The sequence below is a fragment of the Sceloporus occidentalis genome, unplaced genomic scaffold, assembly GCF_023333645.1.
Source record: "Sceloporus occidentalis isolate IW3139 unplaced genomic scaffold, rSceOcc1.0.p SCAF_16, whole genome shotgun sequence".
Classification (NCBI taxonomy): Eukaryota; Metazoa; Chordata; class Lepidosauria; order Squamata; family Phrynosomatidae; genus Sceloporus; species Sceloporus occidentalis.
This window is the reverse complement of record NW_028316996.1, coordinates 1,096,400-1,118,984: the sequence shown is the minus strand read 5'-3', so window position 1 is coordinate 1,118,984 and position 22,585 is coordinate 1,096,400. Positions and strand designations below refer to the sequence as shown.

Genomic DNA, 22,585 nt, shown 5'->3' with positions numbered 1-22,585 from the left:
CGAACTCATTCACTCACAAGACGTATCTTACAGTTCCCCTCTGAGGGACACCAACTCTCCATCTTTTGACGTCACGTCACGCGCAGATACTCAAAACTCACCGTCTGATTTGGAACTGACATCTCTGCATTCGGCGGTAGTAGCCAACACAGATAAAGAGAGAGTCGCAGAGACGGTACTCACCACACAACACCGAACTTCACTTCCGCACACTATTCCTACTGAACATCAGTCAGGGGCTCCTGACATCACCACTACTGCGATGGAGGTGAACAAAGACATGTGTGTCCCCTACTCTGGACTAACCGATGCAGAAGTACTGGCTGTTGTCATAGGAGTATTATTTATGACCATCTTACTTAGTAAGTACCAACTGTGAAAAAAAGTAACCCACCTTTATTTTAAGGTTTCTAGGAGATACATACATATTCTGTAAAGACATGCTTAGTAACAGGAGGATGCCAGCTGGCATGAACATTACAGATTCTATGAAGGGCAACCAGTATGTAGTCGGCCAGGCACTGGTTGGCTACCCCTTCCTTAACTTTAACATATTTATTATTAGAATGTAGAGTGCTGAATACCAACATCAGCCCCAGTTCAGCTTGTAATCAGTGAACACAGATGCGTTACCTTACTTTTAGCCGCGTGGAATGTGCTCTTTGACCATTCTCCATAACCAACTGTGGTATCTGAGTTTAAAAACCTTTTACGTTTTGGACATCACTAATCATTAGTAAAATACATTAATACATTAATGATGTTGGGAAATGCATTTTTTTTAAATGTCTCTTATTCCTCCCCTAAATGGGAGCAGCATAGTTACCAGCACACTATTAACTTTGATTTATATTATGTTTTTCCAGTTTCTATAAACTACTTTTTGTAATATTACCTCTACTATTTATCTGGAGAGATTGTTACTCCTATAGGCCAGTGGGCCAAGACCAGGGTGACGCCAAGCACTGGCTCGCCAAATGTTACGCAATGATGAACAGGCCAAGAGCGCTCAACGTCTACCCCTGACCCATAGATTAGTCCCGGTAACTTGCGTCAACCGATGTAACACACCTTTATCCTTTGTTTTAGGTGCACTTTTCTACCAGTTTGTGGTTTTCATGAAAAAGAAGAAAGCAATTAGGAACAGCTCCATTTACATCATCGAAAACGAACTTCACAAACATGACATTGAAGGAAATAGTTTCCAGCCAGACACCAGGCTCTAGGCCATGGCGAAGTACACAGCGTTCCTCATCATGCAACAGATCACGTTGGAAATCCCAAGCAGAAGTACAACTGCTGGAGAATTTGCACCTTTGGTCGCTTAATACAGAATTCATTGATGGTATTTGCTGGTTCCTACTGTGTTTTTTGTACACGGGTGGTCAGTTTCTCTCTTGTAGGACTATCCGAGGATGCCGGCGAGGCATTTGCTTCGATTATTATATAATTTTTGTATTCATTTATGTAATTATTTTGTATTAAGCTCTCTCAATAGAATCAGGGGAGGTCATTTGTGAGGAAATTGGTAATATTGCCAGGACAGCAGTCAATGCAAGTCGAACCCATCGGTTTAAAGGGACCGCTGTCGCTACCATGGTGGTATTTCACACACAAAAAAAATGTATGTAAATTGTTTTAAAACCGAATGAGTTTTAGGTTGATTTGAAATGAAACATGCTGTATATTTGTCATTTTTTATAGATTAAATTGTATTAAATGTATGTAAATACGAAGAATAAAAGGAGTGGAAAAAATCATGAGATGTTTTTTCCCCACTCAATCTTTTGAAATGTTATCTTAACGCAGACACAAAGACAAGGTTCAGAAATGATATGGTAAAGCTTCTTTATTGAAGAATACTTGGGTAATTAGTACTTATAAGTAGGAAGGAAGGAAGCCATCAGATACTACAATATAGCGCACATAGATTTGAGGTCTCTACAATATTGTTTTCCTAAAAAAAATAAACTTTACGACAGTTACACAGATGGCGAAGGATCTTGATGCTAGTAACGGCCTCGCGGCGGCACAACTTCAGCCGACAGAAACCGGTCCTACTTCATTAACCTGCGGCGGCAAAAGCCTCCCTGTCCCAATATCTGAAACTCAACCTCGCTAGAAGATGACATTGTTCAGGAAATCACCAATTAACACAATGGGAATATTTTCACACTAATAAATATATATTTATACATGAATGTCTGTATGGGACGCACATGATAGTTATGCAGATAGACTTTGGGTGGAGTTTGTACCAAAAACATAACTTTACAGCAAGCAACAGCAAAATGCTTCTGCCACGGAGTTAACCTTCTGTCCTAATGTCATATTTTCTTCTTTGACAGTATCGGCTCGCAGACAGATTAATCAGACCTGCTCGAGTGACAGGAGAACAGGCACTTTAGGTTAAATATATACCCTTAGAAATTACCCAGAAGGCAAAGCAACACCACAACCTCTTCCGTCACATAAACCGTTAAGTGTATGGGGGGGGCAGACTTAAATTATCGTTTACTAAATAAATTAATCTGTTGGACAAAACAGACGTGGTTACCCTCCAAAAAGCGAAGGCCGGTGGGCCGCAGTACCGTAAGTAACAGAGTTAGCCGATGAGGCTTCATGGCTCTGGGGACTACGTGCTGCTCCCTCCGCTGCTCTTCCCCGAACTGCTGCTCTTCTGCATGCGGCCGGCGCTCGGCTGGCGAGGCATTCTCTGGGTTGCCCCGTCGCGGTTGCCTCTTTCTACCGGCCCCTGGGTAACATTTGAAGGAGGATTCTGTTTGATTCTTCCTGCAGTCAGCGAAGTAGACAATATTAGCAATCGAGACACAGTTAACTATTACATAACATTCGCTAGCGTCCTTTATGCAGGTAACGAGGACCCAGATCAGAAGTAGCACCAAAGAGCCTCAGAAAACAACCCACTTAAACCACTAAAAGTTGGAAGAGATGACCTGTGATCTCCCAGCCCCTTTTTCCCCCCTTTCTCTCCCCGGGGTGCGCGGGGACCAAAGACTCTTTAGCTCATTGTTTTTGGTTAGGGAAAAAAGCAATATCTTATTTCAAAACACAGCTCCTTTACACCACTAGGTGCTCTGCGCATGCAGCCAATGTTTGCCCCCAAGCAGCAGGGTTCGGGATTGAACAGTCTAATTCCCCAAATTAGCAATTCTTTTCCTTTTCTCATTGAAGTCATCCAATAGCTGTCTGTGCTGAAAGCAGGGTTAGTATGTAATCCCTTGCACACGCAAAATGAGCAGCCAATCACAACACAGACACTCACATGGCATTCACGTGATCACTGCTTTCCCGCTCATTAGAACAGGCGTTGCAGCGCGATACTCGAGGCGTCTAATCGACAAAGTTTAATGCGAAAGAAGCCCTGTTTTCTAACGCGAACAACTAAAGAAAGTATGTAGAGATTTGATATGGAAAACACATAAATAGGGCTGAGTGATCCCTTAATGCATATTAACTCAGTGAACTGAAATTTAGGATCAAGTCACATGTACATACACAAACACATCTACGTACACACACACACACATCTACGTACACACACACACACACACATCTACGTACACACACACACACACACATCTACGTACACACACACACACACACATCTACGTACACACACACACACACACACATCTACGTACACACACACACACACACATCTACGTACACACACAGAGATACACACACATACACATCTACGTACACACACACAGATACACACATACACATCTACGTACACACACATCTACGTACACACACAGAGATACACACACATACACATCTACGTACACACACACACACACACATCTACGTACACACACACAGATACACACATACACATCTACGTACACACACACAGATACACACATACACATCTACGTACACACACATCTACGTACACACACAGAGATACACACACATACACATCTACGTACACACACACACACACACATCTACGTACACACACACAGATACACACATACACATCTACGTACACACACACAGATACACACATACACATCTACGTACACACACAGAGATACACACACATACACATCTACGTACACACACACACACATCTACGTACACACACATCTACGTACACACACAGAGATACACACACATACACATCTACGTACACACACAGAGATACACACACATACACATCTACGTACACACACACAGATCTACGCACACACACATCTACGTACACACACACAGATCTACGCACACACACATCTACGTACACACACAGAGATACACACACACACATCTACGTACACACACACATCTACGTACACACACAGATACATCTACGTACACACACATAGATACACACACATACACATCTACGTACACACACAGAGATACACACACATACACATCTACGTACACACACAGAGATACACACACATACACATCTACGTACACACACAGAGATACACACACATACACATCTACGTACACACACATACACATCTACGTACACACACAGAGATACACACACATACACACACATCTATGTACACACACATCTATGTACACACACAGAGATACACACACACATCTACGTACACACACAGAGATACACACACATACACATCTACGTATACACACAGATACACACATACACATCTACCTACACACACACAGATACACACACACACTTTACAGATTATTTCATTTTGTGTAATGATTTTTTGTTCAGGAAATCTGCCATCCAGCAATAAATACATAAATGCTTTTAAACATTCTTCTTCTGCTAGCTCACTCACATTCTCTATCTCCATTGTAACAACCCATCTGGCAAACAGCAAATTAAAAAGAAAAGGTCTGTCTCTTCTTAAATGATCTCACACACAGAGAGCAAACAGGTCCATGCTGACACCGATGAGTCCTTGGAGGCTTCAGACAAAACCCAAAAAGCTGTAGCTGTAAAGAACACGAGCCAAATGTACAGTACTAAAGGTGAACTACCACTGTGTTACTGGTAAGCAAGCCGAGGTGGCAAGCGCTGCCGTCCAAAGCCAGGTATAAGCAAGCGTTCAGACTATTGCGGAGGCAATTATGAGATGTATAGAAGTGACCGTAATAAGTGTAATTTAAGTGACCTCAAGTGTCATTTATTACAAAATGCTGCACTACTGCATGGATCTGGTAACAAGCGGCCCCCTCTGCTTATTACAGGGAGTTGGATTATGTAGCAGGACAACGATGCGGAGAACACAAGCAAGTCCACCTGAATGGCTCAAAGGAAACAAAATGCAGATTTTGGAGTGGTCTCGTCTTGACTTAAATTGAGTTAGATTGAGATGCTGTGACATGACCCTTAAAAGGCAGTTCATGCGCGAAAACCCTCCAACGTGGCTGAAATAAAACAAATCTGCCAAGAAGAGCAGCCAGAATGCCCCCACGACGACATAAAAGACTCACTGCCGGTTATCCCAAAGGTTTGCTGCTGCCAAAGGTGGCTCAACTAGTTACTAGGTTTAGGGGGGCAAATACTTTTTCACAGGGGTGATACAGGAGTTGATGAACCATTTACCTTAAATAAACGAAACATTCATTTAAAAAAAAAAAAAAAGTGCATTTGGTGGTTACTCACATTGGCTTTTATTAAAATTAGTTGGATGATCGGAATTTAAATGGGAAAAATACACTTCCCATTTAACACACTACACACTACATCTGATCATGATAGACGCCAATATATTTGCTTTTAAACAATTATTTTGTAAATAAACAAAATGTCTAGCTTAGAAAATAATATATAAACACACCGAAGACACCCGTGGGCTTCACCAAGCTTACCTTTTGCCTCGGCGTGACTGGCAGGTAAGAGCGAAGAGAGGCTCTCGGAGGGAGCAACGTCGGCGATTCTGTGTCCGGCGCACATCGACTTCAGCATCTGGAAAACTGCTAATGGAGCCACGTTCATCTTCAATAAATCCACCATGATCCTGGGGATGTGATCACAAAGAAGTATATAACAGACGCCTAAAATAATTCCCACATAGCACATCAGCTCAGGGGTAATTCAAACTAGCTACCCTTATTACCCTCCCAGTGCCCCCTGACTATTCTACAGCCATTAAAACACACATAAAGCTGTCAGCCATTACAGCCTCAGCTAGGATCTCCTATACACCGCCCTATGGATATGTAGTCCAGGCCCAGGTAGTGAGCACTTATTAGGCCTAATACTTACTTAAACACCTCCTGGTCAATGACAATTCCGGCCGCCTGAGTCAGCTCATACAACTCGGCCTCTTCGGCATTCAGCACCTTCTTTTTCTTGGTCACGTATTTCTGGACAGAGCCGCTCACTGTAATCATCGCGTCAAGTCCCGACACGGATCTCGGCTGAGGAGCCGCCATATCTGGAGAGATCGCCCGCCTAACGCTGTCTCCAAGGCCGCCACAGTTGCAGCACAACAGCTCCAGCACCTCTATCTCATGGCCAAGACACCTCCACAGCAGCCGTCACCCCAACTTTCCCGCCCAAAACCGCCGTCACTGTTTTTGTGTCACCTAGCAACAGTACGCGCTACAGGCTCGTGTCTCCGACTGGAAACAAAGCATAGGACATTAGTTCCAGCCTTGTGCTTCTTACCGCTGTGGTGGAGCTGTCCACTGCTGAACTTCTCCTTCCTAATGTCCTCATAATAGTATGTGTTACAAGACTGCTCCTCCTTACTGGTAATGCCCCTAATTTTAATGAGTAAATAGAATGCATGCCTTAAGACATAACAGTATAATAATGTAATATTTTTAAGATAGATTATAAAATCATTGGTTGTTACCTGAGATACATCCCAGCTCTTTGATAAAAAAATGTATTGCTAGGAAAAAAATGGCAGCTATGTGGCGTCCCTTCATGGTCCATACCAGACACTATCTAAACAACACGTAATAATCATACTTGAGAATATAGAGAATATAGAGATTTAATCTGGCAGGATATCTGCCATGTGTTCTGTATGCTCACAATGCTGAGAACGTCTGACCAGCAGGACGTATTGGGTCAACTGTCTTGTTTTGCCATTTTTTTTTTACTTGGTGTCCTTGCCAACTGTCTCCACCATCCATAGTCCCAGGTACCGGCCAAAGGTTGACCTTATGACAGTTTCAATTCAATGCCTATTTGCCAAAGTTCTGGAACAGAATGGTTTGTTAACAAAGTATAGATGCGTCATCGTGTGCAGAGCCCCAAAAGGACTAGGAATATCACAATATTTCCCCTATACGGTAAACACTATACCACAAGTGATATTGTAAAGGTGTATAAAAACCCATGTTCAGAAGGACATATCCGTCTGTGTAGGAGATCTGTGAAACACCCAAACATAAACCACCTTGTGACTGTCAAGTATCAATGGGAGGATGAACTTCACAGTATCTTCAGAGCCAAAAATTACCTATTATCAGTTGTGCGGCATTTGGCCGAGAGCAGCACATTCAAAGTGCATCGAAGGACATTCTGAAGACCTATTAATGTATCCAGTTTTACTGATAACTCCGTTTTCTCTACCATAGGTCAGGTGTTAAGTATTACATAGCTACATAGTCACATCCATATACATTGTAGAGTTGGTTGATGGGCAGAATATTCTAATTACATTTGGAGAGGATCTGAAAGTGATCGGATAGTGATCAGAAGTAACTGCTGAATACTCATAAAGACCTAATTCCACTTAGGTACAAAAATCAGCAAGTTCCACGCCTCAGGGACGCCATCGAAGTGGCAGATTGAAAGGATAAGAACAGAAAATTCGTTGTTAGGAGGAAGGCCATACGGATAGAAACAATGTCAGGTGTCTTCATGAAGCTACTGCTCACAAAGATTGAAAACACATTTTAAAAGCAAATTGGTCCACGCTGAAGTGTCTTCTTTTTCCTTGCACACATGGCATTGTTTTTTCCAAAACTGTGCAGTTAGATGGAGTTAGTTGGAGTTAGTACATAATGTTCAGATTTTGTCACTAGCTATTGATTGGTGAGGCTCATTAATGATCATTAATATAAAGGGTCACTGACCAGTGGTCAGATAGCAAGTAGCTAGGTTAAAATTGTTAAAAACAAATTAATATTGTAAAATAAAAAAATAATCTGTAATCGCCATTAGATTACTTGTAAGTGTAGACCAAAGCAACTAAATGGTGCTTTCTCCCAGGCAGTCCCTTCGCTGGTTTCATAAGCAAGACGCTTCCATAGTGGCTGTCACTCCAGCCTTGTCACCAAAACCGTCACCAGGCTTTAGTGTTGCCTAGCAACAGTGTGCGCTACGGGTATGTTTCTCCACCTGGAAACAAACAGTGTAGAATATTGTTCCAGCCTCGTATTTATTAGCACTGCGCTGGAGCTGTCCATTTCCGAGCTTGGCTTTGCTACTGTCCTGGTAATATTAAGATATGTATTTGTTGCTTAAGGGTAAATCAAGATTTCTTTATTTTGTAATTTTTGCAGGAAATAGGGGATACAGAAGGAAAAAAAAGGGGAATGCGGGGTAAAACAGAAAACAATGGTTGCAACAAGAGACCCACAGTAACATCTCAATACAAGAGGCAGGGTGCTTTAGGGTAGCTCACATTGCGCGTAGAGAGAGCCACACATCAAGAGACATAGTTAACAGTACATTGTAAAACGGGCAGATCACATAACAACAGCGCACTCGTGCACGGGAGAACCATATGACAAGAGGCAAAGTGGTACACATGATAACCCCTATTGTAAGGGTTTGCAAGGTAGTACAAAGGGCACTGTGTTGTTGCATACGTGGTAGCTAGAGGAGCTCTCGTTTCAGCAGCCCCAAAACTGAAGGGGAATCACTAAGGTGGGAGAGGGAGAGGGAAAGAAGGAGAGTGAGAGAGAAGAAGAGAAAAAAAAAAAAAAACACAAAAAAACACAAACACAAACACCACAATAAAAACTACTACCCCACCGGACCACCCCAACCAAACGCAAAGGGAACACATCTCTGTGGAACTAATCCAAGAGAGGGCGAATAAGGGGGCCTGCGATAAACTCCAGCCAGTGAAACCAAGTCTTCTGGTATCTCACCTCCGCACCCGTGGCAAGCAGGTGCAACTCCTCCAGGACCCTCGTTTGTTCAACTCGGAGGACCCACTCCTTAAAGGTAGGTGGGGCAGGATCACCCCAGTGCAGCGGGATGAGCGCCTTAGCTGCTGTGAGAAGATGGCGCGTAATAGACCTGCGGAACCAACGTTCCGAGAGGGGGGTATGAAGGAGAAGGCAAAATTCCGGCGTGAACGGGACCACGCGGTCCGTGAGGCGTTGCAACTGGGTATGAACAGATTTCCAGAAAGGAACTATACGAGGACACTGCCACCACAAATGCAGGAGAGAGCCTGGAGAGGCGTCACATCTCCAGCACCTGTTCGGCACGTCGGGGCGGTATACAGAAGTCAAGGCAGGGGGTCTGTACCAAAGGGCCAGTAGCTTATATAACATTTCCTGGTCGCTAGCACTCCTGGAGCAGCAATGAGTAAAGACACAGATCTTCTCCCTTTGTTCCGCCGTAAAAGCGACCCGCAGCTCGGATTCCCACCGTCCCATAAACACAGGGGGCACTGGGTTAAGTGCCTCAAGGAGCAAACCATATAGCCGTGAGATGCCATGCGGCGGGAGCTCAGCAGCAACACACAGGTCTTCAAACACTGTGAGTGCTCGCGACATGTCATGTCTCCGGGGGAGTGACCGCACAAAGTTACGTAGTTGAGCATAGTGGAACGCGTCTAGAAAAGAGGGGGGCGTGCGAGGGGAAAGCTGATCTAGAGGCTTAAGACCCTCACTGGAGAGGAAAGTGCGGATCTCCGACCTCCCGCCCCCGGACGAGGCCGAGAAGAGGGCCCCACCCATCCCAGGGGGGAAATCAGGGTTATACCGAACAGGGGTCAGCGGCGAGGGCACCGAGGATAGGCGCGTCTTCCTAAGAACCTGAAACCAGACATCCAGAGTGGCCCGTATGAATGGGTGAGGTAAAGCCGCTCCCCGGGCAGTAGGGGGTAGAAGCCAAGGCAAAGAGCGCATAGGAAGGCCCAGTAAGGCGGTTTCAACAGCCACCCATTGTTTGTGTGCCGGGCTGTGGGACCATTCCAGCACACGTAGTAGATGGCACGCCCTGTAATAAGTGCGAGGGCAAGGCAGGGCCAGACCGCCCTTAGATTTGGGGAGAATTAGCGTGGCAAGGCGTACCCTAGGGGCCCGAGAACCCCAGACAAAGCGAAGAAATGCCGTGCGCAGAGAAGCGAAGAAAGAGGGGGGGACAGCGATAGGGAGGGTCTGAAACAGATACAGAAAACGAGGCATGACGTTCATTTTGAGCACATTGATACGACCCAACCAAGAGATCGTCAATGACTTCCAGGACCTCAGATCAGACCGGAGGGTAGTCAGTAAGGGTGAGAAGTTATAGTGGAATAGTTGAGAGAAATCAGGCGATAACCAGGTCCCGAGATATTTGAGCTTAGAGTTACACCAGGCAAAAGGGAACGAGGTCCTCAGGGGACCGACCACCTCATGAGGAAGGTTTATGTTCAATATTTTGGACTTGGAGGCATTAATTTTGAAGTTCGTAAGAGCACCATATAAAGAGAACTCACGGAGGATATTGGGGAGAGAGATCTGGGGGCGAGACACAACGAACAGCAGGTCATCCGCGTAACCTAAAATTTTATGATGGGTACCCCCAGCTTGCAACCCACATATATCAGGGTTCAGCCGCACAGCTTGGAGTAAGGGCTCAACAGAGAGCACAAACAGCAGGGGGGAAAGTGGGCAGCCCTGCCTCGTCCCATTTCGGATAGCAAAAGAATCCGAGAGGGAGCCATTAACCCGGACGTGAGCTGAGGGAGTGGAATACAAGGACCGAATCCAGGTCAGTAGACCGGGACCAAAACCCATATGAGACAGGGTGGACAGCATGAAAGGCCAGTCCACCCTGTCAAAGGCCTTCTCAGCGTCCGTGGAGAGCAGCATGGTCGGAGTGGAGGTGTGCTTGGCGTAGTGCATAAGTGAAAGGGCTCTGATAGTGCTGTCCCTGGCTTCGCGCCCAGGGATGAAGCCCGTCTGATCCGGATGAACCAGCGAGCGCATGAAAGGCTTGATCCGGTTGGCAAGGATCTTGGCCAGCAGTTTCAGATCCGCGTTCAGCAATGAAATTGGGCGGTAGCTGCTGCATTGCTCCGGGTCCTTGCCCTCCTTTGGAATGAAAGCAATCGCAGCAGACAAAGTATGATCCGGAATACGACCGCCCGACAGAATAGAGTTGAAGGCACTCACAAAGTGAGGGCCCAAAAGATCTTTAAATTCCGAGTAGTAGCGTAAGGGAAGCCCATCAGGGCCTGGGCATTTCCCTGCCGGGGAGGACTTAAGGGCAAGGAGAAACTCTGGCAGTGTGATTGGGGAGTCTAGAGTGGCCGCCTCATCCGACGTGATCTTCCGTTTAACGGTCCTATCAAGATACGACCTAGTTTCCAGGGACTGACTGGGAAATGCGGGGCCGGAGGGGACCGCGCGAAGGTTGTAGAGTCCCTCATAATAACTCTGGAAACAGCGAGAGATATCGGAGGGGTGCGAGCGAAGGAGACCGCTCGAGGAGCGTATCTTGGGCACATAGGTCGGTTTCCGTATGGCCCGTAAAGCCCGAGCTAGATATTTACCCGGCTTATTGCCATGCTCGTAGTAAATTGCCTTAGTTTTCAGAAAAGAAGTGTGCAGTTGGCGATTGAGGATCGAGGCCAACTCGCCCCGGAGAGACAAGAGGAGCTGCAGGTCACTTCCAGACACCGAGGTTTTGTGCGCCTGTTCTGCCAAGGCTATCTGGGCGTAGAGACTGTCTATCCGCTCCTGCTCCGCGCGTTTACGCTTAGAGCACTCGTTGATAAAATGCCCCCTAATGACGCATTTATGCGCCTCCCAGACTGTCAACTCAGGGGTACCCTGGAGGAGGTTATCCTGAAAATAATGGCGGAGGACCTCAAGTGACTCAGAGCGGGCCAGCACGTCCGATAAGATAGATTCATTAAGACGCCAGGAGCCCCCAGTAGGACGGGGGAGAGGGGAGGCCAGGGAAAGGGACAGGGGGGCATGGTCCGACCAGGTCGTCGCCCCAATGGAAGAGCGGCGGAGGAGGTTGGCGAAGTGGCAAGGAAGAAAGAAAAAATCGATACGGGAATACGAGTTGTGCGGCATGGAAAAGAAAGTGTAGTCCCTTGTATCAGGATGGAGAGCCCTCCAACAATCAACCAGCCTGTGGGTCGTAAGGAGTGAATGGATCCTGCGGAGGACGTGGCGGGGGGTCCGCGTTGTCCCTGAAGAAGTGTCTAAAGCCGGATACAGTGCTACATTAAAGTCACCCCCTAGGACTAGAATCCCTTCTTGAAAGCCATTAAGCTGCTGCAGTACAGAACGAAGGGCGAGGTGTTGGCCTCGGTTAGGGAGGTAGACATTCACCAGCGTGTACATTTGATCCGCGATCGATCGTGCCCTTAACCAATAAATACCTCCCCTCGGGGTCAGCTATGACGCTTGAGGTGCGGAAGGGTAACTGGGCAGAGAAAAGAATCGCCACTCCCTTAGATTTTGCCAATGGGTTATTACTGAAAAAAACAGTGGGGTATGAGAGGCAGGAGAGCCTAGGAGCCCGAGACCCCAGGAAGTGAGTCTCCTGGATAAAAGCGATGTCTACCCGACCTCTGCGAAGATCTCGGAAGAGGGAGGAGCGTTTCTCAGGGGTGTTGAGGCCCCTGAAATTAAGTGAGAGCAGATTAAGCCCGTGGGTAGGTAGAGTCGACATTGAACAGACAACTAACACACACAAAAACAAAGACACAACAAAGAAAAAAAAAAAAAGAAAGAAAAAAAAAAAAAAAGTAGAGAGAAGAGAGGGGGGAGAAGAGAGAAAAGGAAGCAGGAGGAGGAAGGAAGGGAGGGAGAACAGGAGGAAGGGGGAACCGTGGAGGGCAAGGGTCAGGACAAGAAAAACACCAACGGCGCCCGACGGGTAGTATACACCCGACAGCAACAGGGCGTCCCTGTGCAGGGGAGATGTCAAATCCGGAAGGAAAGGTGAAACCACAGAACAGAAAATAAACACAAAAATGAGTAAACCATGTGCGGGCCGCCGCCCGCTACCTTTTACTAGAAAGAGCAACAAGAGCGATAACAAAAAGACCGCTATGCAAACCAAAACATAACAAATGAAAGGGGACATCATAGAAATCTCAGAAGTTGTCATCGTGGAGAGGAAAAGGCCAAGTGTCGTGGCCATAAAATAAATAAATAAATAAATAAATAAATAAGAAAATAAAAGTAAATAAACATAGATATATATAGATATATTAATGTGCATGCATATACATCACAATACATGTGATATGGTGTGTGAATCGCCCGCAGGCACAGGCGTAAGACAGAGGGACTGGCCGTGCAAAGGCAAAGTAAATGAGGGGGCCAGAGGCCAGCCATGACGCAGAGGGCAGCCCCACGGAAGGAGAAACGTATGTGTGATGAGGTGCAAACAACGCGTGTGTGTGAGAACTCAGGTGGCCGTGGCTGCAATGTAGGTACAACTCAAAAACAAACAGAAATCATATCACCATGCGCACCGAAAATCAGCGAAAGGAGGCAGCGCATCCGCGCAGGCAGGGCGAACCACGCCAGCCAACATAGAGATGTATGGGCAGGCGTACAAGCGTGACGCAGTATGTGCAATGCCCGCAGGTACAGGCACAGGGTACAGACTCTGCCCAGGTAGGGGCCCGAAGGCAATAAACCCGCAGGAGATGGCACCGTGTGATAACAGGCCAAACGTGGTGAAGCGTGAGCGCTGTCTGGGCTGTATAGGCGGGAGTATATGTAAATATATATATGTTACAAAAAAAAAAAAGGGGGGGTTGGAGAGGGAGATATGTAGAGGCAGGCATACAAGTGTAGTGTAATGTGTGTAAAGCCCATAGCTACAGGCCCAGGGGATATGCACTGCCTATGGAGAGGCCAGAGGGCAACCAACGCGCATGAGATACCACTATGCATGCATATAATCAGCGAAAGAGGGTGACGCAGCCGCGCAGGCAGAGCGATCCACGTCAGCCCACATATATATGCATAGGCAGACATACAAGTGTGATGTGGTATGGGCAATGCCCGCAGGTATAGGCACAGGACATAGGCTCTGCCTATGTAGGGGGTGTGTGCGCGTGAGAACTCAGGCGCCCATAGCCGCAGTGTCGTGTGTGGGTGTGCGTGTACAGAACTCAAAACAAACAGAAAATCATACCACTATATACACGTATAATCAGGGGGGGGTCCGACAGACACGAGCAACGGAAGGTACTACGCGGACACGTCACCCCCGTCCCCCAAACCCACGAGGAGGGTGGGGGCGGCAGAAGGGCTTCGGGGACCAAGTAATTGCAGAGGCACGAAACCTCCTATAAACAAATAAAAACAGAGGGGGGGAGGGGAGAAAAAAAAGAAAAAAAAAAAAAAAAAAAAAAGGGAAATAAACAGGACAGTCTAGTCCAAGTAAATAAACAAAAATAAATTGCCACGACAGGCAGGTATTGAGTGTGGTGCAAAATCTTCTACTCCTCTATCGGGCCTATACGTCGTGAGGCCAATAAGGCAGGAGGGTCAAGCGGAGAGCTCCGTCGCGTGTCAGGGCGCCGAAGTCTACGAGGCCTGGGTGGTGGACCAGCAAGACGGCCAGTAGCCGCAGACAAATCTACCCAGTCAGGGATCTGGAGGTCCGGCAGGGCCAAGTAGCGTAGCACCTCCGGGATATCGTGGTGGTATCGGATAGTCAGGGACCGGTTGGCATGTCTGATGACCAAGGCGAATGGGTAACCCCAGCGGTATGGTATGCGGAGCCGCCGTAACTCCGATAGTAGGGGACGTAGAGCCCGCCTCGCCTGAAGCGTCAGGTCAGAGAGGTCCTGGTAAAAGGAAATTGGGTGTCCATGAAAGGACCACTCACCAACCTCCCTGGCGCGGGCCATGATGGATTCCTTGAGGCGAAAGTCAGTCAGATGGCAAATTATGTCCCTAGGAGGGGACCCCGGATCTCCACGGGGGCGCAGGGCGCGATGAACCCTATCAGCAGGCACGGGAGTGTCCAACGGGCGGTCCAGGAGGCCATTGAAGATCTCTCTGAGCAGGCCGATGACGTCCTCCTGCACATCCGATTCTGGGACCCCCCTGACCCGAACGTTTTGCCTCCGGCTACGATTGTCGATGTCCTCGACCCGCCGATGCAGCTCCCTGAGGTAAGTCGCGTGGCAGTCACCAAGGCGTTGAGTGGATGCGATGGCAAGTTTCTGCTGAGTCGCCGAATCCTCCAAGGTCAGGACCCTCTGTTCCAAAGCAGATAGATCCGTGCGCAGGGCAGAGACTTCGTCGCGGACCACCTGCTTGAGTTCGGCGATGAGAAGAGAGAAGTCAGCCTTCCACGGTGCCGAGGAGAATAGCTGCACAACCTCCGGAGGGTGAGATGATGGAGGTGGATGCGAGATGGAGGCCGATTCCTCCGCGGAGGAAGAGCTGGCTGGAGATGCAGCCTCATGGTCCCCTGAGGCCTGCGAGGCCAAGTCAGCCGGAGTGCGAAAATATTCGCGGAGAGAGGCCGAGGAGGACCGGTGACGATCCGCGGCAGGAGAGGGGTCAGAGACCATCTTCTTATTGCGTCCCATGCTAGTGTAGCGGTCAGGGAGTTTAGGAGAACGAGCGGCCAGACACGCCCCCGTATTTGTTGCTTAATAACAAGACTGGCATCTTACTTTTAAAGAATAAACAGAACGATACTCAAAGACATGAATTGAATAATCTCGAAAAAAAGATATTTTTTAATAAACTAGTTGATAAAGTTATAACAGTTATAACTGTTCCTAGAGTTTTATCCTTTTCTTTACATAAAGACAACAATTAAAAAAACCAGACTCAATTATGCTTTCATAGGATTATTATAATACTATATAAAAATATAGTACTAGTACTATATAGGTAGATTGTGACATTGAGGAAGAAAGGATGGATTATGACTGGGAAATGAGAGATAATGATGATAGTAAGAATGAAACACGTTCTGATTCATTGCTAAATGATATAGAGCAACAATATTTACATGATTACAGTTTAATTATAAATATTAATATTTATTGTAACATTGGCACCCAGTACTTAGTGTAAAAATAAGCACTTAATATGTACACCACACGTTCGCTTCATTAATGGCAACTTTATTTAGTATAAAGAGTTGTGCAAATACATAATTATATAAAAAAGTAAAAAAGATACCAGTGTAAAAAATAATTTCTGCATTTAAAAGGCTTAAGAGATCAAAGTTCTAGCTTTTGTATTATACATGAATATTATAATAATACGGATTATAGTTATAACACAGAATATACAATTATAAAACAGATTAAAGCAATGTACTACGCTACTTGCAAATATCTGTTTTTCAGTCCTGGTTTTCACAGTATGTCAAACATGTCATGGAAATTCACAGTTTTTTGTAATTTATCACTTACCTGTTTATCTAAAATACTAAAAGATAAAGATACAAATAGGAATAAAGTAAAATATACAAGAAAAATTTATTTTCTTGAATATCGTATTATTTTACTGGTCAATATCAAAATATCAGATGAGAAAACTCTGTTTTGGTGTTTACAGGGTGTAGCGCTAAATAATCTCTTCAATCTGTTAAAACATCTATGCTGTTCAATGAAGAGCAACTGACCAGCAAACCGTAAGACCTTATATGATAGCTTTGGACAAAGAGGTGTATTCTGCCAACCTGCCACCAGAGGGCGGTGTTCTGTGCCTGAACTGCTGGCTTTTATTGATTTTCCACCTTGGAAATACAGTAATACCAATAATACTCCAAACATTATAGCTGTATTTTCACATATTTGTAAAATATTTATGTTCCTCTCACCTTAAGGTATAGTGAATATGCCTCACCTGGAGGCCATGCCTCATACCTGAGACACAGGAGACTAACCACAGAGTTTATTTCTATATACGGAGGATTCATAACGGTAAAAAAAAAATCATAGACCGCAGCATTACATTAATTAATGCAATATTTTTGTATAAGCTGATGCTTAGCACCTGTGGAATAAATTAAAGTAAAAAAAAAATGTGAACCAAATCTATATGTTTCTCATCAAAACCTTCACTACAGCTGCCTAGGAAGTCATGTTTTTAAACAAGGTTGAGTAGTCACCTTATGTTTCTGAAAACACACTACACCGTTGTTTTCCCACAGTTATAACAGAAAGATGCAAACGTAAGCAACATAGTCTCATATAGAAGCAAATAGTAAGCTCATGATCTTTGAAGGAACACATTGATCTCCTTTAGGTACACGTTGATCTCTGTTAGCGAGTGTCTGATGGCTTTGAGAGGTTTGGTGTTGACTTGGCACTTCCTTATTTCCTCATACTTCTTCCTGCCAAAGGTGTCATGGACCTTTCAGCCAATGTAGGCTGCCTCTGAAAACACAAAACATGTTGTAACTTTCCTGATCCAGTTTAACCAACCCTATCTGCTTGTCAAATGAAATGCAAGATGGCAGAGGGTGCTTGCTGATCCATTCAGCACTTGCAGCAGGATCTTTGTTTTATGACGGTGGCAGAAGAATAAACCCCACTCCTTTAATAAGTCATAATCATGAAGGTGAACAGCAGCCAGTGAATGGAAGGTACTGTCCGCTGAGCCCAAATTCTAGCCCTCCTGGTTGATTCAGGCACTTCTCGCATGTATACATTATAATCCTGTATGTATATAATCTTAAGTGGTGAGATATACCATTGTAATGGTTATATTATAAACTACATATGTTTAACGGGGGAATAGCTTCACGTGTATCCAATCACCTTCTCTCTGTATGAGTTTCCAAGGTCACCCCTTAACATCCTTAGGTCCTCCATGCTTCCCCCTCGGTAGAGTTGGTGATCGGCTCGCAGCTCCCGGACTCGCCCTTGAAGATTGCGCAGGATCTTTAGAGCACCAAAGTCATGCTGCGTGGGCGCTCCGTTCAGAGATGGCGAGGAGGCTGAGCAGAGGTGAGAATTCTCTCTCCGGTCCTATAACAACAACAGAACAACATAGGATCCTGTGTGACTAGATGCTTATGTCTGCGTAAGGGAAAAACAGACCATCTAACGACCAAAGTGACTCCTGGATGAGGGGACAGCAACAATGAAAGTGGACTTTTTTCAATTTAAAGTAAATATAATTTGAATTGGGAAAAAGAGAATGAGTTCAGAATAAGGACAATCAATGATTTCACCAAACTCTGCACTGCTTAGGCACAGTGGCCCCAAAAGAATATCTCTAAGACAGTTAGTGGCTATAAAACAATAAACATGTGATTGAGCTAGCAATGTACTATATGTATAGATCTTATATATAAAATGCTGACTTTCTCTGCACAATTCTCCCAAAAGGTAAAGAGCATTTATCCATAGACAGCACATGCGTACCACGGGAGTCCTGCAAACTGTCCCGATTCTCTCGGCATATCTGTGACTCTCTGAAGCTTTGCTCCTGGATAGACTTCTACAGAAAACAAAAATATCATGTTAGTGGTCACGGTAAGAATCACATAACTTGTCACATATCAAGAACCAGATGTGGAAGACATAAGTCAGACAGGCAACTCTAATTTGCAGGGAGAATCCAAAGACCATCTGACGTGGGCAGAAGTAAATATGGGAAAAGTTTCCCAAATTCAAAACTTAGGAGATCACAAGGACATGGCAGTCTGTGTAGGACATCTGTGAAACCCCCAAACATAAACCATCTTGTGACCGTCCTCGACAGGAGGATGAGCCTAACCGTCGCTACATAGCCAGCTTGGGTCAATTCAAGTCCCTCTAGTCAGACCGGACTTTACATACATTTAATGGCGAGACAGAGTTGCCTGTAAACTCAACAATCAGACAGTATATCGGCAAGGATGGTTTAACACAGAATTATTCAGACATGCACAGAGGAAGATGGTGTTATATGGTTATGATGCTACTGATGGGTAGTTAAATAGCGGCACAGCTGGCATTCATATTCAGAGTGTATTCACTAACAGAGGTGTTTGTGGGAGTTTCCGCTTCACCTATTTCAATATGCATTACGATGGGTAAACCTGTGCGCTTTTTCTGCAAGAAGGGCAGCGCTGACCCTATAATTCATAGGCAATAGGAAACTCAATTTAACTATGCACTTTGCAGGGCCACCGCAGTCTTTGTTGCAGGAGAGGCTCACTAGCATTGGCCTTTATAATGCATAATGAAGGGAGTCAGGGGGTTGATTGGATTTTGAGGCCAGAAAGAATGATTTGGGACTACAATATTCAACTGAAATGAAATATGTTTTTCTACATTTACAAATGGCACAAAGTACTCATTGGAGTCAAACGCCAATATAAAACTAACTATATATATATTCTGTATCTATAAGGGCAAGGTAACCCTTTTGAGTCCAGAGTGCTTGTTTTTTTGTTTTATCTATATCTATATATATATATATATATATATATATACACAAAATTGAGTAACAGGAGAGTAATGATAGAGTTGATAGAATAGTTTTCACGTCCTCCATTTCATTATACATTACAAAGGTCCAACCCCAGTAAGCTTCTGCTGCAGGATGAGCTTGGCTGGCCCTGTATAATGTATAATTAAACACGTGAGATTTTCACCCATTGAATTATACAGGCTCAGCTCAGCCCTTCTTGCGGAAGAAACCTTCCAGTGAAGGGAGAAAATTGAAAGTATAACTCTCCCGACTACAACCCTCCCTTTAGTGAATAAATCCCATTGCAGAACCTTATATTGGTGGCAAAAGATGCCTTTAACTCATGCATGTCCTTCCACGGACAAAAGCCAGAACACTAGATTATCTGAACGTTTCCTAAACTATTTGTATGGGGCTATGCTGGTAAAGCATCTTTAAAACATTATACATGTTCTGTTTGGTGGACAGTTGACCAATATGGCAATAAATCACGCTTTCTGAATGTATACTGATTGCTGTGCCTCATTAGTTTTGGTTGTACTAGATGGAATGAACTAGCGACTGATGATATGGATGGACAATCTATTTCTTTCCTAACTTTACCTTTCTTTTAAAAATTCCATCTTGCATCTGTAGAGAGATAAATGACCATTTTTATGGTTTCGTGAGAAGGCCATTCCACATTAAATATGTGCCAGGAGCAGCATGCACAACATTGGCTAGAGAGGTTCAAGAAGGTTGTGGGTAAAAGTAGCCACTGGAGGAATCTGAGTGCCATCAGTCAATAGATGAAAAAAAACAGGGTATTTTCACCAATAGTGTTACATGAACAGGGTATCAAGTCACAGTTCAGCTAGGACTAAGACTCGATCCAAGACTGTATGATCTAGTGGCTCAGAAGCAAGAAAAAAGCTATTCAACAACCACATGTTCCATCACAGAGGACAAGTCCAGGCTTACTTACTTCTCTAACTCTGCATTGAGTTCCTCCTCAAATTTTACGGCCAGCTTTGCGGCAGTCTCGTCTTTCCATTTGGCCATGTTCCTCTGGATGGCTCGCAGCTCATTATCCTTCTCCCGTAGCTGCTGCCGCAGAGACTGGCCATCAGGCCCCATGGACTCCCTGAGCTGCTCTCTCTGCAGGTTAGTGATCTCTTCAATGTGCTCCTTTTATGGGGAACAAAAAGAGCACTCGATTCATACAAATCAAATAAATAAAGCCAAACCTGGTGTACAAAGCTCACACTGGAGAGTACATAAGAAAGTAAGACGTTACCGCCACCCCCAAAAATCACCTGGATGAGCCGTTCCTTTAACAAATCCAGAGCTTTTTCCTTCTCCAACTGCATGTGCTCCTTCACCTGCTGCAGCTCCCGCTCCTGAATAACACGCAGGGGACATGGTTATTACACCGCAGTAAGGAGGCTCCTCATTGCCTGCGCATGCATCACAATAAGGAGGAAGCATTTTCAAACTGATGGAACATTACCAGATGGAAACTAACTGGTGTTTCTGCCTCGCTGGCTGGAATTAGTGAGATGGACGCACCAGTGCCTTACTGTCTGCGTTTCTGATGAGTTTACAGCATTTCAGATCTGGATATTTTATTATTTATATAATGTGCTTTTTATAAGGGCAGTTCGGAGGATTTAGAGGCTATAAAATGATGTGTAGAGACTCGCTTACTGGTGATAAAGCTCTATAATGTTTGACGAAGCTGTGTGTTGTGTTTCTGTTATTTACCTTACTGTTAGTTTGCAGATGGTATATTAATACCTAATAACAGCTTTCATTCCTCACCTTCTCTCTCTGCACATGGATGGCGGTGCGTTTTTGGGCCTCTATATCTTGTTGTAGCTCGTGAATGTACTGGTTGGTGTCCTCACTCACGCTGTGCAGCATTTGCAGGGCTTGGTTGGTGGATAGGCGAGATGGGCTTCTACAAGACAATTTCATGCAATATAGTTTTGTATGAAAATATCAGAAATAGGCACATATAATAGCCGTGGTTCTATAAAACTACAATTAAACATTCAGTGTCTGTCCAAAGAGAGATCCAGAAGGTCCAGAATCCCCCCATTATTCTATATTGACGCTGTTACCTACATTTCTGCTCCACACAGGTCAAAATAGTGGAGCACATAATGATATATTGAGTGACTTTCCCCCTCACACTCAGCGAGCTGATTCTTCATGGGAATGCTGCTGAATTCCTGCTTGTACACTGAAATGGTTGGCGTCACAGACGTTCATTAGTCAGGGAGTCAGGCAGGTGATTGAGACTGAGCTATTCTATTACCTACTACAATACAGTATGATAAGGAGTCAGGTTGTTTGTCTAGTAAATTGGGCTAAAATAACAATCTAGAATCCATACAAATGGCTAAGATGCAGGTGTCTGAGAACATTGTGCAAAAACTGATTTAAAAAAAACCAAAAATACCACAATAATTCCCCAAAACATATTTTTAATTCGATACTAGTAACGGACGATGTGGGAGTTACACCTGAACCTTTGCCTAGGTGCTTCAATAGGATGGCAATCTCTAATGTGTCACGCTTACTATGTTAGTATAGTGTCAGTGCAAGGTTTAATCATCCAATAATCTAATCCTGTCCAGGAACAGCAGTCACGTACCCATGTCTGGTGTGCGAAGGGCTCTTAGGTGTTGGTCTCCCAAGAGTAGTCAAGATCCGCTCACAAGCGGCACTGATCTCCCTTCCCAGTGCCCGCTCAGCTCGCTCCGCCTGGGCCACAGCCTCCCTCTCCCGGAAAACGCATTCATTCTTTTCAGCCCGCAGAATGTGCTGCTCCTCTTCCAGCTGCTGAAGCCTGACCTTCAAGCGCTCCACGTCCCGCTCCTTTTCCTGTGCAGTCGGTCACAAAAGGGTTCAGCTGCTTAGTACCACGAATTGTTGTGTCAAGCAAGCTCCAACCAAGCTTAAAACTGGCTTTAATAATCTATAATCCATGTAATTATTCCTTAGTCCCTATATGTGCCCGGTTACAAGAAAA

The 22,585-nt window shown here is 45.0% G+C and overlaps 1 protein-coding gene across 1 annotated transcript; it reads right to left on the bottom strand.

Moving 5' to 3' along the window:
* Positions 1-2,635: 2,635 nt before the first annotated feature.
* Positions 2,636-6,360, bottom strand: LOC149302921 (mitotic-spindle organizing protein 2B-like). Its single transcript, XM_089481936.1, has 3 exons — positions 6,233-6,360; positions 5,836-5,984; positions 2,636-2,793 (listed from the first exon to the last, which is right to left on the bottom strand). The coding sequence occupies exons 1-3, from the start codon at positions 6,358-6,360 to the stop codon at positions 2,636-2,638; spliced, it is 435 nt and encodes a 144-aa protein (XP_089338062.1).
* Positions 6,361-22,585: the final 16,225 nt, after the last annotated feature.

Excerpts from the sequence above, each read along its gene's own strand:
- LOC149302921 (XM_089481936.1), bottom strand. The coding sequence starts at position 6,360 with ATGATTACAGTGAGCGGCTCTGTCCAGAAATACGTGACCAAGAAAAAG. Across the intron at positions 5,985-6,232 it reads ATTGACCAGGAGGTGTTTAA|GATCATGGTGGATTTATTGA; the intron begins GTAAGTATTAGG and ends TCACATCCCCAG. Across the intron at positions 2,794-5,835 it reads CAGTCACGCCGAGGCAAAAG|GAAGAATCAAACAGAATCCT; the intron begins GTAAGCTTGGTG and ends CGCTGACTGCAG.